This window comes from Copidosoma floridanum, unplaced genomic scaffold, assembly GCF_036245765.1.
Source record: "Copidosoma floridanum isolate Cflo_tuat_1 unplaced genomic scaffold, Cflo_Japanese_pri ptg000025l, whole genome shotgun sequence".
Taxonomy (NCBI): Eukaryota; Metazoa; Arthropoda; class Insecta; order Hymenoptera; family Encyrtidae; genus Copidosoma; species Copidosoma floridanum.
In genome coordinates this window covers 994,562-1,008,157 of record NW_028321902.1, presented here as the reverse complement: position 1 = coordinate 1,008,157, position 13,596 = coordinate 994,562, and the positions used below count along the sequence as shown (strand labels likewise).

General features: G+C 33.1%; 1 protein-coding gene across 1 annotated transcript; it reads left to right on the top strand.

Annotated features, from left to right (window-relative positions):
- Positions 1-9,610: 9,610 nt before the first annotated feature.
- LOC149373891 (uncharacterized) lies at positions 9,611-12,982 on the top strand. The gene is made up of 9 exons (XM_089595442.1): positions 9,611-9,697; positions 9,848-10,097; positions 10,172-10,367; positions 10,797-10,897; positions 10,973-11,473; positions 11,519-11,983; positions 12,048-12,130; positions 12,200-12,545; positions 12,738-12,982. Exons 1-9 carry the CDS (start codon positions 9,611-9,613, stop codon positions 12,980-12,982), a joined length of 2,274 nt encoding a protein of 757 aa, XP_089451568.1.
- The last annotated feature ends 614 nt before the right edge of the window (positions 12,983-13,596 follow it).

The following is a 13,596-nucleotide window of genomic DNA, read 5'->3' as shown; positions in this document are numbered from 1 at the left end:
TCAGTACAGAAGTTGCAAAAATATTGTTTTTCTTAAAAACAGCGAAAAATCCAGTGTGTCTGCTACTTACTTTGCTCCCTATGGAACAGAAATAGTAGTTTCGTCACAAAAATGGCATCACCCCTGGGGCTATTTTGCTGCTCGATGTTCTTCCGAAGCAGGCTCAAGGGACCTAATATAGCTCTAGATGGATGGTACTTGTGTGTTAAACACTGGTTTTTCTATCGAGGGCAAAAATCGAAACGGCCGAGGTAGGAAAGAGTAGTTTCCATACTTAATCGAGCAAGCACCAGGCTTGAGGGACTCAAACCTTTTAGTTTTTAGGTATAAAAATTAATTGTAAAATATATTGAAATCTTGCACTTGGATTTGTAATGGTTAAAAAATCACTTTGGTTGGAAGAATGAGGATTATTACTTCATATTTCAGATAAATGTTAAACTCATTTAAATAATAAAAATGTTTCAACTCGAAAAATCTTCTTTGAAGCAAAGTTTCTTATGTACATAAGACAAACAGATATTCGTGGCTCCTACAACACGAGGTCTTTACGCTGTAGGGGTCGCGAATATCTGTCCGTCTAGTATAGCTATCGCTTGCTCTCTCTTTCTTTCTTTTTTTCGGCATCACCAAACGGCGCAAAAACTTAAAAATAAAATAGATGAAGTATAAATTTTTAAGAAGATATGAGCCAGTGAAATATTGAAAAACTTCGATCGGAAATTTTTAACGTAAGCACCCTAGTTAGCATACATTGATCCTCATGTGGCAAATACGTTGCATTAGATGGTGATGTGATGTTACGGGGAAAGAGCTCAGCCCTTCCTAGACATCCTAGTTTGTCTACATATGTATGTGGTAATTTTATGTACCTATATAGGTACAGTTTACAGAATAATTATTCATAGAAATTTTTGAAATTTTCGAAATTTAAAGAAAACACCTATCATTTAAAAAAATTGAATGATTTATTATGTAATCGATGGATAGAACTTAGACAGTTTTTAAAATTATCCACATTCAAAATACTTTGATTATTCTCATTGACTGTTGAAATTTTTTAAGCACGATATACTTATACATTTTATTGCTAATTATGAACGTTGCCTACTCATATAAAATAATAACAGAATCTCATGAAAATCAAGAATAGTAAGATTTAGACTATTCCGAATCCACTTATACTTTTCTTTAGCGTTTATGTGTCATACTATCAAATATTGAGAAATAACACGATGAAAAATTGTGTTTAACATAGACTTTTATGAGACAGCTGCCGAATCATCATTAAAAACTATAACGTAAAAAATGCATGTCTACAAAACGACAGTCACAGGACTGGTAAAAAACTATTTAAGGTGTATTCATGTAAAGTTTTGATCCATGCATAATATAACACTTTTAAAAGATTAAAACATTAAAATGATTAAAATTCCTTTTAAAATTACTCCATAGGTTGGTATTCTACTGTGCTTGTCTATTTTATTCAAGGTATCAGAAATGTAGTTACCTACCCAAAAATACATTAGCTAGCCAACGTCCTTGAGAAAATAATAACAAAACTCCTTGAAACTTAAAAGAATGGAAGATTAGAGTATACTGCAGTAATCTCTCGTGACACATAATATTGCGACCATAAAAATTGCTATTAAAAATCGGGAAACAAACTTGAAAAATCTTTTGTATATTTACTCATATAAATCTTAAAGTCATACGTATTCAACGCTGCCAATGCAGCCAATGCTGAGTACATTAAAATCAGTACATTTGACTTATTTTTCTAAAATTAAAATGCTTTGTATCAGAAAAAAGTTAATCGCTGCCATTGATAACTTAAACTTTTTAAAAGACGCAATAATAATTTTAACAAGGTTTGGTTTGATACTGTATGCTTTTCGTGTAGAGCTAAACATAGATATGCCAAGCATTCGCTCATTGAAAAAATATTAATAAACAAAGCTTGATAATGATTTTTAAATATAACGATTTATGATTCTTATTACTTTTAAATGATGTTTTGAATAATAATTGAATACAACATTATATAATAACTAAATACACCACTGAGAGTCATACATTTAGATTCTATAACACTAATTGTATCCATATCGATCTGTTACATATGTGCAAATGATAAAATAACGTATAATTAAGTATAAATAATTCAACAGTAGTGCATGTATTCGTAACTACATTGAAAAACTACATTCAGGAAGGAGTTTGACATTATATATTATTTGAAAAAAAAACATCAGAAGATGCAATGATATGTGCCTCACGGTAAACAGAAAATAAAATATTAGTAAAAACGGTGATCTGAACAATAAAAAAAAAATCGAATGGGTTAATAGTGAAAAATGCGTCAATTACCTCACATTAACCTTTCCTAATATTAATCTTTTTGCTATATATTTAAAAGGAACCTTTCATAACAGTTTACCTGTGAATTCCTGATGGACAAACATTCTCCATACGTTCAAAAAACTGTCCGACAGTTTATGAACAAATCCTCTTCTATCATTATGTAATACTAAAATTATGCTAAATAGAATTGATGAAATAGCTACGAGTATGATCAAAAAAATCCAAAGCCGCTTGTTGAAAACCTGTTTAACAAAAATAATATAAAAAGTTATAAAGAAATCAAGTCATGAATATTTTACAATCGAAATTTTTTACCTCGAAGTAAGCTTTCCATGGAACCTCCTGGGTTCCTGGTAATTTATACCATATTGTGTCTCGGTAATCCATGATTTCAAATGTTATATCAAACTTATCTAGATTTTTGTTGGTTAAAAACTTAGAAGGAAAAATTATACTTTCATTTAAAAATTTGGTGGAATTAATTGACGTGCTTTTGATACTTTTGTTTGATTCCCTTTTGATATGGGAAAAGTTCTCATACGTATATGATAATCCTGTGCTTAGTGCAAAATCTTTAACTATTTTAAAACTAAAAGTTGAAGGCTACAAATCATACCAAAATATAATTAATTAATTCTTATGAAATGGTTGTGTTAATTCAAAATATACCAAAGTTTTGTTGAACTAATTTTTTACCTCATCAGTCATTTTAACCGACGCCCCGCTTAAATTCCTTCGTCTCTGAACTAAAGATCGCTTATCGAGGGTAGTTAATCCTTTCTCCTTGCTCCACTCGAATAATTTATTAACTTGTAATTCATTCTGGGAGCCGACAGCGAACCATTCCCAAAGGTATTTATTATTTCCACATTTTATCAGAACTTCACTTTTTAAATTCAAGTGAAGGTAATTCTTTTGTGGATATCGACAAGTGCTATGAATCTCTTCAGTAACGGCAGGCCGTAATAACAACAGCCATACGTGAGGCGATAGATTGTGATCCTTCGAGAAGTGTGTAAATTTTTCGAAATCATTGTCAGTATTTAAAAACACCACAAAAAGGGTTTTTGAGTAATTTCTTAATTTTGGGTACTTCGCTGGAAGATCTGATATAGTTGAAGCTACGGAATATACCATTTTACGCGAAAATTCTTTAACCATGTTAACCACCGAATGTATATCTGTAGATTCAAGAAAAAAATTTTTGTAATTAAAAATTAATATCGTTTTAATAAGCGCTTTACTTTCGCTCACCTTCATTGCTCCTATAAATGATTCCTATGCTGGTGGTCTTATAGATATTTTGTACAGCCAAAATTACCGAAACTTGACTTTCCATGTTTTTTGTTGCATCGCATGGCATGAATAAAACACCGGCCAATATTATAACGAGGCTGGTTATCAGCTTCATCATTTTGAGCTAAAAATGTATAAGAAGAATTTAAATGTTTCCTCATATAATTGAAGAGATCATAACATATGTGTACTTTATACGAGTTAATAAAAGCGATACTATTTGACGTAAGAACAACTAGTAACAAATAGTAAAACAAATGTTCATTACTATTATTATTCCATGATTTGAATTACATAAGATACAAAAAAACGTGGAAGACGCGTTTCGAATAGGAATAAAAATTGATACGGAAACATGTAGATTTTGTTGAAGAAATCTTTAAAAAACAAAAATGCTTTGATAGTATACATTAGGTTGCGGCACATAATTTTTCATATACATTACCTTTAAATTTTTAATTAATTTCTAGGCATTTTTTGCCATTTTTTACCATATTTATGCGTTAGCATATCGTGAAAAGTTGTTGAAAAGGACAATAAAAATTAAAAAACAATTTTGAAATTCTTTTTTTTTTATGATGTCAATAAGTGATGTGAGTTAATAGTCGTAAGCCATTTGAAATCGAAGCTAAGCGAAAATTAGACAAATTTAATGAAATTTTTTATTTTTGGAGCGTTCTTTAACTATTATTTATCATACCTACTGTTTCTCAAACGTCATATACAGAAACTTCAAGTTCTTGCCCATTGCTCTATTGACATTTGTTTTGAGAAGAGCCTGTTCAACTTTCTAGGCCACAGATACAATAAAAATAGTAAAACTACTTATGACTAACTATTTTTTAATTTTTATCATTATTTTGCTCGTAATTTCAATTCAACAGGTTTTGGAAAATACCTTAAATAAAAAGAATGGAGCGCACTAAATAAGTTTTATAATGTCATGAGCGCTTTAAGCCGAAAATTACATAAATGTGAGTAAAATTGGATTATTAAATTTTTTAAACAGAAAACTATTGTAAATTTTAATCCTAAGTTTTTTAGTACAAAGTGTCTTTTTTTAAATTTCTATTTGATGATTAATCTAAAATAGTGGAAAAACTTTTTAAAAAGTTTTTAACGACATTATTGGAATGCAAATAACAAAAATTTTTTTTTTTAATACAAAAAAACTTTTTAATATAAAAATCTTGGTTATGCTTATTGCGCTACGTCAATTTAAGTTGAGAAAAGTCAGCGCTGTTTTTGCAAAAATTTGCCATTAGTTTTGTCAACAAAAAGAAGATTGATTATGTTTAAAAAATATTTACCATAAGTTATTACTTCAATATACAAAATACTGCGTTAACTGTCCTCACACATGACACAATTTAAGCTTTTCTTTGTCAATACAGCATTAATAGTAAGAGTTCATTCAAATGCTTTTTTTGACACACGCTTATCAGAAACAAAACGAAATTTTTGTTTCTCTTTTTGTTAAAGCAACTTGAAAAAAAAAATTATAATAGGAAAAAATGACAATAAAAAAATGTCAGTTTTCATACGCGGTAGCACATGTCGACAAGCCCGCAAGACTTTTTGTGCTTCCCCTGGTTAGATGCGCACCAGATGTCAACTCTTCTTTTATTAAAATATTTAAAAATTATTCACTTTCTTGTATTAGTCTAAAGATGGCATTTAGTTATTATTGTGCAGTGATATGCTCTCTTAGTATTCAAAATTACATTATTTAGAAGGAAACAAGATGGTTGTAACAAGAGCGCGATAAATGTAGTTCTGCAAGAGAGAGGACTTAGGTATGCACTTACTTGATAACTTTATTCTGGTGATGCAAACAATGACTTCTAGAACTTCCTTAGATAAAGTTGGGCACGGCTGGAATGGACAATCTTTGGATGCTGAGAGTTTTGGTTTCTCGAGTTTCACAGGACACTTTTTACGGATGAATATCGAGTTGAGCGCTTAACTTCTTTGTCAGTCTGAATCGGAATCGTAGAATGCGGTGATCACTTTTAATTGAGGTGTTGTCTAGCTGACGCACTGCGAGACAGTGACGTGGTAGGGCTGTGCCTTGAAGTGCTTTGAATCCCATTTCCTACCACCAAAATTTCCTGGCCATGAAGTGGGAGGAAATACACGCCCATCGACACTGTCAACCCCTTCCGAACTTCCCCTCTTTTTATTTGTTTTTCCAAATACAAACAAAACAGAAGCCAATCAGCGTAGGACAGGTAGCAAAGAAATCAATACACGACCAAATTTGAAAGCAACGCGTCATAGGCTTGACGGCCCTTCTACGACCGTAGATGTCACAAGAAAACTAATAATTATGCATAAATTTACGCCTTAGAGTATATATATAGTCTTTGGTCGGTAGCTTCAAGGAAGATATTTCTTTGAGGTGGATTTTCAGTAGTCTACATTATGTGATAACGTCTTTTGTTTATCAATTTGTATCTGTGTGTTGTAAGTACATAAAAAGCAAAATAATTTTGGAATGAGGATCAAATCAACAGTAACAGTAATATTAGATGCATCATTTTTTATTACTCCATAATGCTTTTTCATCAAGTACACCGTATACGATTTGATGTGTTAGTAAGCTTTCTATTGTTTGCAAAGTGCATATACTGTACTAATCGAATATTTGTGAACCTGTCTGATTTACCTCTAACGTCGAACAATTTTTTTTAGCTTGAAACTATAAGTACAAGTAAAATTTAGTTAAAAAATTACCACCTAATTGTCCGTACAAACAGTACCAAATACAATAATAAGGCTTTACTCTATACGCATAGGATCCCCTAAGTGCCAAAGCACTTAAGCTCTTTTCCTGCGGTTGATATACAATATTAACGGCCTCTCCGCTTTTAGAAACGTTTCTTCAAGCTTCCCCCTTTCAATGTTCAAATTTTTCGATAGCTCATCTGTTCTTTCTGGCGTAAAACAAAAAAGCGACACTATACATGTAAAGTCAAGCCAAAGAATAATACTTGATTTCATCTATATCGCGTGTCAGTACTGACGCGTTCAATGAGTATGACGTTTGAATTTTACCACCTTTTACTGCGCAGCTCTGCTTATAATATATTTATAATTGCTCGTTTATGTCCAGCTCGTGTTTTTGTTCCACGTTTATTTTTCCTATAATCTGTTGTTGGAATCAAGCACTGACCCATTTGTAAGTACGTCATGTCATTGATCGACCGCTCTCTTTTGGGTTTTGTATGGAATCACAAGTAGGTGTGTGTACTTTTTTTTATATTTGATGCTAGTATAGCGATGTTTTGACGAGAACGTAGCTTTTTTCTCTGGTAAAAAGGAACCAAAAAAATCAAAGTATGATATTGACCGCAAGATAAAAATAAGCACCAAAATACCTACTCATTTGGTACAGCACATACTAAACAAAACTGAAGAAAATACCCTTTGTTACTATTTTGATGTTTAAAAAAATGCTTTTGCATATTAGACTACTGTAGTTTATCTAGTTGTAAATTTTTAGGTCTTGAAGACGTATGTTGTAAATAATTTTAGAAACATTAGTTACAGAAGTGCAAGTGATTCAAGCGGATCATCATTATTTATTATAAAAATTTTAACGAAGTGACCCATAGATTTTAGAATAAACAAAATTTTTACTTTTCAAGCGGTTTTCTAAAATCTAAGAAAATCCTCATATTTTTTCTTTTCCTACCTTAACTTTTTTGATAGTTCTCTACGTACAACGACAAATCTTACTAATATATAAAGCAAAGTCGCTAAAACCGTTGTAATCGCTAACCGCGAAAACTACTGAACCGATTTTGCTGAAATTTTGCACACTGATTCATGATACTTCCTAGATGGTTTTAGTATAGTTTTTATCTCAAAAAATTTAATAACAATAGCAATAAATGAGCTCAAAGTTTTGCAAAAATACGCCAGCTTTTCACTTTAGTTCAGTAAAATCCGCTAGGTGGCGTCGACATAAAATCGAAGCTACCTGCAACATAATTAAATAAGTGTGGTTATAATAAGCCGGAGCGTATCAATAGTGGAATAGCCGAGCTTCGGCAGCTCAACAAGCTGTGTAACGATTGCAAGTGATAGTCCTGCAGCTGGGTATCCCGGTTACGGACGACACTCTTCTCTAAAGGGGAAGGGACTTAAGTGTCCCTTCACCCTGAATCTCGGCGAGTGCGATCAAAAAAAAAAAAAAATTAATTCCAACCGATGCCGTCCACGCCACAATGCCAGGAGACATATCTAGCCAGAGCACAATCTGCACCAACTCTTCAGAGTTGTGTGGCAGTCCCACCATCCCACCTGGTGTAGTTAGAAAATTTGTGGCTACAAATGTAAGCAAGGGAAAACAGCTCTGAGGGGCACGGGAAGCCACAACGGCTACCTTCTTGGTAGTCGCGTCCCCAACGCGCTTACCCACATGTTCCCGTCTAAAGATGAGCAATTGAGCAGTTGGTTATCCGGGGAACGACCCGAGACGAGATATTCTTTGGTCAGCGGCGTACCTCCCTCTATCACAGTCTCTGTACATCGAGACTCCCAGGGTAAGAATCAAGCAACCCGTAGCCAGCTCTTCATCATCAGGAATAATAATAAAGAATAGCCTGAAAGTTTCACCACTGGCGCTTTTTAGGGCCATTATAAGTATTTACGTTCCCTACTTAACCATCAATTTCATCGGTTCTTTTTAGGGGCCACCTTAGTGTAAACTACCTTGCCAACAAATACATTTTTATTACCATTTCCGGAAGTGATTCGTCAACTAAAAGACTATATTAACTAAAGACGGGCACTATTAAACCAAGTCAGCTATTCACTGGCAGACGTCACCTGCGGAGTTATTCTTCGCAAGGCTGGGAAACCCGGTGACCGACGACTCTATATTACCCTCTCGACTCTAAGCATTCAACCAGGAATCACTGATCCTCTCCAAGGTCTGCGCTGGGCAAACCTATAACAGCTATAAAGGAAAAAAAAACTTGAGCCAACGGGACAGCCTCCACTGGACCAGTATCACTAACCGATCTCCCTATCTAAGATCACCAAAACAACTGAATCTGCAAATAAAAAAGGTGCTTTCGACACCAACGTCTTCGACGTTATACCGAAAGAAGTTGGGAAAGATCCCAACAACTAGCTCCAAAGCTTCGGACTTTGTAATTTTTCTCCCGATCAGTCTGGATCTTCAACAGCAGGCCAGAGAAGATCACCCTGAGGTATCCAGGCAGTCACAATTGCTGTTAACTGCAGTCAAGAAAGAGTTAAATTAAGAAGCTCACCGGTCTTTTTTAGGGCCATCGGACGTCGAACTTCCTTGCCAACAAATGTATTAAAATTAACAAAGTTGACTGAAAATAGCCTTTAGGGGTCATAAAAGTCGTAAGCATGCCAATAGTCGCAAAAGGGTATATTGGAAAGAAAACTTCAAATGTATCTAATGAATGCAATTTGAGGCGTCAAGAAACTGACGCAGAAAATTTATCGAGATTAAAACAGCAGCGTCAAAATCGACAACTTAAGAGTCCATTACGTGAGAGATCAGCTTTTTATTGTACCCTCACAGCAATCTCTGAAATCTTTAAAGATCCTACTTCAGATTTTTAAGGAGGCTTGGGCGTTTGGTGTCGTATCTATTGAGGGGCCCCTGTGGGGTACTTGTCATACAAATGATTCTTTGTAATATTTTTTTTTTTTATCATTTTGATTATACACATGTGTGAACAAAATAGCAATAATACGCGGAAAAGTCATTGGGAAAATCGATATTAAAAAATTTATTAGTTTTCCCGAGGTACCGTGTATACAGTTGACGGCCCTGCCACTGTTAAACTGGCAACACCGCACTCTTGTCTATTCTGCTGTTATATCTACACTTGTGTTGGACTGAAACCTGTCCGATCTGTCATCGTCCTCGTATATTTTTGTCAGCACATATTAAGTGAAAATGTCTCAGAGAGAACATGGAGTTGTGGGTAAGAAGAAAGGAAAGTTCATTAAAAGAAAAGAAAAAGAGAACATAGCAAAACTATTGGTAAATACAGCCGGGAAACAGGGAAGGCGTATACATTCGAAAAGTGAGGTTATTGTACAATTTGTAAACATTGGAAAATGCAAAATATTTTTCGATTAAACATTTTAATTACAAAATAAAAACTTGTTAAATTCGTGTTTTTGTATACAGGTTTCTGATGAACAGTCGAAAACAATCTTAGAAGGTCGAGTAATTATTGAAAAGAAGACAGTGGCAGAAAATTTATGGTGTAAGTCTTGTGACAAGCCGTTGTCCCTTCGACATTTGCAGCATGAAAAGTTCCAAGGAATAGTCAGCAAATGGTACATAAAATGCCATTTTTGTGATATTATTGTGGAAGTAGACACTGGAAAGAGATCAAACCGTGGTCACTATGATACTAACTTAAAATCAGCCATTGGTGAGCATACAACGTTAGATGCAATACTCAATATTGAAATTCACTATTTTTTAACAGCGTATTTAAATTTATAGGAATGCTTGATGCAGGTCTTGGTGCAACGAAGATCAACACTTATTTATCAGCCTTGAATTGTCACACTCATGATGCTAAATCCTTGAAACGTAGTGAAAGATACGTAGGTAAAAAAATTGAATCTTTAGCAAAGGAGTCAACCGTTGCAGCCCTAGAAGATGAAAAATTGGCAACCATTGCACACAAAAGTAATAAGTAAGTCCTCTCGTACTAAAACAATCGTTGAGCTTCGTCATTCCAGTGAGAATTTTTGTACACCCTTACACTTGTAAATAATCGACTTATTATTTTATTTACAAACTAGATTTATTACACATTATTCATACAATATTTACACTAACATTTTATGCAAAATCTTCGATCACTGTTATTATATGTGATTAATTTTGTACATTTCTATTTATACACAAATTATTTTTTTAATATTTATTGAATACTTATCAATATGATTTTTTAAATACTTTTTACACTATTTACAAGAAAATTATTTGCAAAACTCCGTTTACTATATTTTGATGTATAATATATGATAGTATACAAAAACATAACTGTGTATAATGTTGATTTTGTACTTGTTATTAAACCTGTACCTGCCCATCATTCATCATTTTTTTCCCTTCGTAGTGGTTTGACAGTTAAAGATGAAAATGAAGTAATCACGAAATTAACTGCTTCCTACGATGCTGCATGGACAAAAAGATCCCGCCAAAATAATAGTTTTAGTGGTATAAAAGCAAACTTTTTCTAAAATTCTCGTGCTTTCAAGTACTGATTTATTAAACAATAACATAACTATGCAGGTCACTCGTCGTTAATTGGATTTTTTAATAAAAAAGTTATAGCTTTTACTTGTCGCAATATATACTGTAAACAGTGTAAAGTAAATGAGTCCAAAAGTCATGATTGCAAGAAGAATCACAATGCTTCTTCGAAAGCAATGGAGGCAGATATGGTTGTAGAGCTAGTATTGAAAAATGAAGATCTAGTCAAAAAACGATGCCAAATCACGACACTAATCGGTGATGATGACTCATCTGCCATTGCAGCTCTGAGGCGGCTGTCACCTTACACAATTACAAAATGGTCTGACTTGAACCATGTTGCAAAAACTTTTAATTCTAAATTGTATGAAATGAAATTAAATGCGTCACTCAGAGAATATTTTTCAAAAACTTTTACTATAGCAATTAAACAAAATAAAGGAGATGAGCTAAAGGTGAAAATTGCTTTAGAAAATATTATTCCACATGCTTTCGGAGAACACCAAAGGTGTGGTTCATATTGTACTATTCAAGAGGAAGGTACGCACGTATATAAGTATTTTAAAGATGGCAAATGTTTATCAGATCTGAATTTAAGAGAACGATTGGAAAAAATAGTTGAACCGTATGTAAATAATGCTCAACAAATAGCACCGTGCGCATCTAGTCAGGTAAACGAGTCTTTTAATAACACGGTCATAACAAAACATTCGAAATCTTTATTTTACGGCGGGTCGGAATCGCATTGTTTTCGCGTAGCAATAGCTGTGTCGCAAAAAAATCTTGGAGTTACTTTTATTGTAAAACTCAATGAAAAATTGAATTTATCTCCCGGTAATTATACGAAGAAGTTTCGTAAAAGAAAAGAAGATACTCTGACTTATGAAGTCGAGAAGAAAAAAACAATTTCTTTTAAAAGGAGACGTCTTGTTTTGAAGAAAGAAAGAACATCAAGAAATTGCCAAAAAGAAAATCGCGAAGGTGTTTCATACCAATCTGGTTGTGGATATTTGAATACATCGGATTTAATAGACGAAGTTCCACTTACTGGTATTCAAATTTTTTTTTTTTATATGCACGTTGCATTGCACTTTTTGTACTTTATTTCTTTCAGATACCGTTGATAAGACCAATTGTGAGGTTGTTGTATTCGACATTGAAACAACTGGTTTAGCTATGACTGATGAAATAGTTCAGGTTATTTTTTTTTCCCTGAAATAACGTTTATTTCAAATCAATATTTAACAATGTTGCTATTTACTTTAGATTGCAGCAACCAGTGGCAACAGTTCATTCAATATTTACGTAATGCCAAGAAAATCCATGTCAGTTAAAGCTTCTGAAGTTACTGGGATACAGATTCGTAATGATCAAATGTTTGTCGATGGGTTTGCTGTGATAACAACTTCACCTAGGGAAGCTTTTATTAGTTTTCTATACTTCCTGAAACTGAAAAAAAAACCATGCATCTTGGTAGCTCACAATGGAGATAAATTTGATGTACCAAGAATACTTGCTTTAGCAAAATCCTTAAATCTTTTGAAGGAATTATTACTATTTGTGAAAGGAGTCTGTGATACTTTGCCTTTATTTAAAAGTATATTGACTGAGCGTAAGACAAAAAAAGGATCATTTAAACAAGTCGATTTAGCCAATGACTTTTTGGATAAAAGTGATGTTATGAGCGCACATAATGCGTTGAATGATGTTTTAGTTTTACAAAAACTTATTCATAAGATTTGTATTGACACATCTGAAATTGTTAAAAATACAAAAAGTATTGAATTTATATTAAATACTAAAGCTAGATTACAAAAAATCAAAGACAATAAGAACTCAATGACTGATTTAACGAACATAAAACCAGCTATGAAAACAAAAATTTCTAAGGCTGGTATTGATCAAACAATGCTCCTCAAAGCAATTGAAACAGGAGGATTAGACGGTTTGACATTCCTACTAGGGGAAAATGTGAACAATAAACCACGAGTTACCACCAACAAAAGAATCATCCAGAATATTTTTGATCAGCTACACAAGAGAAAATAGTGTATATATTGTTTGTTACAAATGCTGTAGAACAGTAAATAAATGATTCTAACAAAGTTAATTATATTTGATTAGTTATTATTTAATATCTATATCATTTTATTTTCAGTTTTCATTAATTATTTTTCAATTACTAGTATACGTAACGTACCATTACTCGCGTTCATGTATACTGTCTATTTAAATGGCGCGCCATCTTATTGATGCACTGTTGCAACTTTTATGGCGCATGCGCACTCACAGTAACTGAACAAAACAATTCTCATGTTCGATGTTTTCCTCGCTATTTTCTCAAAATTTAACGTGTTGATCCTATTCTTTTTTTTAAACAATAGATTCTTTATACTTTCAAGTACATGTACCAATTTAATGTGTGGGCCCACAGCTTTTTATTGCGGTACGGTAGTCTATTGAATTTCGGGTTCCGTAAGGTTACGTGTTAAACTGACGAATTTTCACAAGCGATTTTCTCGAAAATAAATGTGTTGACCTACCTATTTTGTTTTCCTAAAAAAATCTAGCAAACTTTATCTATATAATCTCTGAATTTCAGACCTAGCCAGCATTTAATTTAAAATCGCCCAAGCCTCCTTAAATTAGTAGAAAATGTATTT

What these genes read in the sequence shown, in the direction of transcription:
- LOC149373891 (XM_089595442.1), top strand. Translation starts at nt 9,611, where the DNA reads ATGTCTCAGAGAGAACATGGAGTTGTGGGTAAGAAGAAAGGAAAGTTC. An exon ending in AGAACATAGCAAAACTATTG is followed by an intron (nt 9,698 to 9,847) that starts GTAAATACAGCC and finishes TTTTGTATACAG; the next exon opens with GTTTCTGATGAACAGTCGAA. An exon ending in AGACGAAGTTCCACTTACTG is followed by an intron (nt 11,984 to 12,047) that starts GTATTCAAATTT and finishes TATTTCTTTCAG; the next exon opens with ATACCGTTGATAAGACCAAT.